The sequence below is a fragment of the Montipora foliosa genome, chromosome 3 (genome assembly GCF_036669935.1).
Source record: "Montipora foliosa isolate CH-2021 chromosome 3, ASM3666993v2, whole genome shotgun sequence".
Lineage (NCBI taxonomy): Eukaryota > Metazoa > Cnidaria > Anthozoa > Scleractinia > Acroporidae > Montipora > Montipora foliosa.
The window spans coordinates 5035980-5040979 of record NC_090871.1 but is presented as its reverse complement, the minus strand read 5'-3'; the positions used below and the strand labels follow the sequence as shown (position 1 = coordinate 5040979).

The window sequence follows — 5000 nt, the reverse complement described above, 5'->3', positions numbered from 1 at the left end:
TTTTCAGTTATTTTAGGTTAATAATATGGGATCTTGTCACTGAGCATTTGTTTCATCAATATGTAAATCATATTTGTACATAATGGATTATGATCTTGGGAGCATTTCGGGAGAGAAAATTTTCTTGTAAAATCGTTTATCTTAATAGCACCATTACCACCGAAACACCCCAGTACTCGCAGCCATTTGCATAACAAAGTACATCGTACTGTAATTTAGTATTTATAACAACTTCCCTGATCAGGAGTCTTCTTTTGACAGGAAACGTAACTTGGGGACTTGAAAGCAAGTCAGTAATAAAACGAAAAGTAATGAAATCTATTTATGGTTAAAATGGCTCTTTGTTCTTCTATTTAGGGAATTTCTTTGCCGAATCAGAGAAGTGCGAAGAAAACTTTGTTAAAGTAGGCTGTTTTAGAGACAACACGAGACCTTTGCCAAAGCTGCTACTAAATATGAGAAATGCTGAATTGTATGAAACTTGGGATGACTGGGAGGAATTTATGGAACGGTGAGTCAGAAAACAGAATTCTGAGGCTGATAGCAACTAGAGGCAATTTTGTAATCGGTTTAAACGTAACATCTGAGTTTTCGCCTTTCTGTTTCTTTCCCAAAAGCTTGGTGTGTAGGTGTGCGAAAAAAGCAAGAAAAAAGGCCTTCACATATTTCGGCCTACAATTTTACGGCGAGTGCTGGAGCGGAGTAAGAGAAAATGTTTCCTACGATAACGACGGCCCCTCCAAAGGATGCGTCGGGAAAACACTCAGACAGCGTTGCAGGCATTCGGATCCGCTCTGTGTGGGCAAAGCCAAGAGGAATTTCATCTACAAACTAGTTGCACCAACTTCCCCTCCTGGTAATAAACACGTTGAAAGTAGTAAGGGCAAAAAATGTGCCGAACTTATTCGGGTTTCCGGATCCGAAACAAAATGTTTGTTTACCCAGAGCTTATCTGGAATTTCGCATGGGTGGGACTCGGAGTATATGGCGAGAAATCTCTCGGTGAAAAGTTCAAATTTTTACCACACTTGTAATCTCGCAATCTGATTGGCTAATTTGCCGTTGTCGATAAGAGTCTAGACAACGCTGCTCGCGTCATGCTTGCGTCACTTTGTCACCCAATGTAATAGCCAATCAGGAACGCTCATTTTGGGAAATAAACCAATCATATTGCGAGAAAGTTATAGACAACACTTGCTCTTTCTTCGAGTTATGATTTTGGTCACGCTCTGAAATGAAAACTTTCTTTGGCGTTGAATATAGTGATTTTTAACCATACATAACCCAGTGACAGGATTTGTTTGACATGTCAATTAAATATTTTGCTCTTATGATAAGCTCCTGACCAATTAAATATAAACAGAGAACCGAAAGTCTCTACTGCAAACAGACTATCATTGATATCGTCACAAGGTAACAATTTATAGAACTGATTTTGTATTTAATCCTCTTTTGATAAAACTTCTCTCATTTTAATTATTTTCCCACAGATTGTAAAGACAACAACGATGTTTGTGAAGAATACAAGGAATACTGCCATTATGAACATGTTCAAAGTAACTGCCGACGTTTATGCAAACAATGTTAATTTCACGTTTAGTCTCTACAAAAGTAACATGGATCAGAAGAGTTTCATAATTATCTAAAATAAAATCATAATTTTGTTAAAGAATGTGTTGGACTAATCGGTTGCTAAATCAGTGTCATGGCTTGTATTTTGCAGGTTCAAGAATGCCAGACAGCTGTAAAAATATCATAGACCAAAACACTTTCCATTGCCTTGTATTTTTGATATCCAACAATGGTATTTTTTCTCGTTCCATTACCATTACAGAAAAAAACTAATTTGCTTCGTTACGTTTTTACTTTAAATAACAAAATAGCCACCTTAGCCTGGGACCAGGCTCCGCAGTTGGGATTATGGGGCGAAAAGGAACGTGGCGGAAAAAAAAATTGGCGAGCTGGGAACAAGGCGAGGGAACCTTCAGTCCCCGGGCTCGGGTCGCTCGGCTAGCTTCACTCGCCAATTTAACAAATTGATGTCAGTTTTCCATGCGTCTGTCCTGTTATTGATCATGGATCCACAGCTACTTTGACAATGTTATGACGAAATTCATTGTCAATGACAGGGCAGACGCACGAAAAACTGACATCAATTTGTTTTTTACAGTAACAAAAAGGCAGAGGGGTCAAAATTAAAGCAAAACACGAGAAGAACGCGAGACAAAAATGCGAGAAACTTCAATCTGACGCGAGCAATATCGTCAATATATCAATATGTGTCTGTCCGCTTATTGGCAATAAAAATTAGCCAATGAGCGCGCGAGAATTTAGCAGTCGTGGTAAATTTTTTTTTTCGCCACTTTCTTTTTAGGTCCATAACCCCAACTGAGGAGCCTGGTCCCAGGCTATAACCACATTTCTGAACAAACCAAAAAGTTGGGATTCAAATAATGTAATGCCTATGAAATGACATCCACAATAGACTTTCCTAATCTTTCTCCACACATGTAGGAATAATTAACTACACCAAAACTGTTAAATACTTAAGTTTTCATAAGATCTGCAGGACAATAAAAAACGCACACACTAATTGCAAAGAGATGGAGGCACAGTTGCAAGTAAGGTTGTTAAATAATAATTATTGTAGTTTAAATGTCTCTGCAAATCATTAGTGTAAAGGAAACCCATGAACTTCGTCATTTATCGCCTATTAATTAGCTTTTTGTTCAATCTGTGATTTATTTGATTATCACCAATTGGTCAATGTCCTTTTACGTAAACCGCACAAGACTTTTTCCCCTTTTTTCTTTTCCGTTATGTCATTCAGCGATTAGTGTAGTATCTAGTGTTCTAAACACGTTTTTGGTCAGTTGTTCTTGGTCCGTCTGGCGTTAACATCAACCAGAGTATTTCTTTGGAGACATTTCCTTCCGAGAATTTACTGGAGACCTTTATTGGAGAACTTGTAACCTCGGAGACCAGATCAGACGCAAGTCTAACTTGACCACTTTGTAAAACTTTCATTTTTTGTGGAGTATTCTAAGTTTAGTTCCTTTACACGACACTGGGAACGCGACAACTAGCGTATAAAATTGCTATTCCTTTCAAGACTTTTTAAATGTCATGTATTTCATGGATGTTGAGAAATTTGAAGGCAGCACAACATTGTTTGAGTCATTTGGCAAGATTGATGGCAGATGAAATTTCTTGTAGGGTGAGTCGTCCTTGTGAAAGCATCATCTTGATGACAATCTAAATAAAGAATGCAAAATAAAAGTAAGAAAATACAAATGATACAAGAATCCATGGGCAAAATCCGACTAAGCCTGCCATACCAAAGAATATTGACCAATGGCCTGCAACACCACCTCTTCTCATGACCTAAGGGAAACTTCCACTCCAGCTAAAAATAATTCTAAACCACATAGTGTTCATAATTAAATTGGTTTCAAGACTCTTCAAAGAAAACAATAATTTATATTATTTAGAAACAAAATTAACGAATTTCAGAACCACTTATTTTTTGTGTGATTTGTTACCATTTTCCTTGCCCAATTGTTATAAAACAAATTATGCTCTTGGTGTCAGAACAAGAAGACAACCATAACACATCAGAACTATTCAAGATAGTGGCAATCAGAAAATCTGAAAGTAATTTCCAATTTCTTTATTTTTCTGATACTAAAACTTTTTTCTAAAAAAATTCTAACACATTTTAATGCAAAACCTTTATTTCCTCCAGTTTAAACACATTATTTAGAAGTAGTGGAGGTTCCCTTTAAAAATGCACACAAAAGCCATTTCATAGAGAATTGCTAAATCTCTTGGGTTCATTAACAAATCAAGACAGTTCTTTCTTTCTAATTATCTCTACATGCTGTACAACTAATTTATACTTCCATAATACTGGACTGTTATATGAGCATCCATATATTCATCTCATTTACAACCCCTTTCTTGTCTTCAGGAAAAGGTTTAAGAATCATAACCTATTCTCCACCTTGTGCACACTCTTATATAGGCTAACAAAAAATGAAGATACCCAATATATTCATTACCTGTAAACACCAACTCTCCTGTTTTGTCTATCTTCAAATACAAAAGCTCCTGCCCATTCCTCTCTCCTCTCTTCTCTTACTATCAGTACCTCACTAGATATGAGAAAATTTGCATGTCTGTCTCCCACAAATGTCCTTTTCCTCTTGACATCCAAGGTTCACAAATTTGGAAGGACATCCCACTTTTCACAACAAAACTCACTATTTCTAATTATAGGCAAACACTAAGAGCTGCTTCCTGTTATTGTGAACTTTTTAGCCATTTAAAGATTTGCCCTCCTGCATACACACTCCAGTCCTCTCCGCCTTCCTTCCTTGGAGGATACAGTCTTGCACATCATCTGATTGTGCAGACAGCCATTCATTGCCAAGATCACGACCCCACAAGCTTGATAGCTTTTATTATTATTGTGTAATAAAGGTATTCTATTCTATTCTCTTCTATTCTATCTTCTTAGTTCTTCTATCCATGCTGACCAGCTCTCACATTGGCCAATCCACAATAAATTCATTGAAGAATACTACATTTACAGCTGAGGTATTCATTGCATTGATAAAACTTCCTCCATTTAGTTTGGATCCACAAAACATCTTAACTCTGTCCAGACATACTCTGATGTTATCTTGCCTTTTATCTTGGTGTTTAGTGTCTGGTCCAACTGTAGAATGCAAAGGTACTTGTAGCCTTCTTCTTCATCTAACTTTCTGATGTGCTGGTCCTCTAGTTAATTACTGGTTAGTCTATTCCACTACTGCCAACATGTCTTTCTCTTCTCATTTGAAAAACAGCACACTTATCCCAACCAAACAACATCTTGATGTCGCGCAGGGAAATCCTTACCACGTGAATAAGCGATTCCAGATGGTATTTGCTAGCTCTATACAAATTCAGATTGTCTGCAAAGAATAGGTGGTTAATGGGATTCATGTCCTGTGAAA

At 37.1% G+C, this 5000-nt stretch overlaps 2 protein-coding genes across 3 annotated transcripts in view; one reads left to right on the top strand and one right to left on the bottom strand.

Moving 5' to 3' along the window:
- The window catches only part of LOC137996560 (uncharacterized), a 2763-nt gene extending 1135 nt beyond the window's left edge, over positions 1 to 1628 (top strand). For both annotated transcript variants that reach the window (XM_068842014.1, XM_068842015.1), the window contains exons 3-5: positions 358 to 511; positions 618 to 856; positions 1491 to 1628. In XM_068842014.1, the coding sequence (XP_068698115.1) occupies positions 358 to 511; positions 618 to 856; positions 1491 to 1588 (491 nt within the window). In that variant the 3' untranslated portion in view covers positions 1589 to 1628. The remainder of the gene's footprint in view (positions 1 to 357; positions 512 to 617; positions 857 to 1490) is intronic.
- LOC137996562 (LYR motif-containing protein 2-like) overlaps positions 1416 to 5000 on the bottom strand; it is a 5411-nt gene continuing 1826 nt past the window's right edge. Inside the window, exon 3 of the mRNA XM_068842017.1 lies at positions 1416 to 3255. Within this exon, the coding sequence (XP_068698118.1) occupies positions 3178 to 3255 (78 nt within the window). The 3' untranslated portion in view covers positions 1416 to 3177. The remainder of the gene's footprint in view (positions 3256 to 5000) is intronic.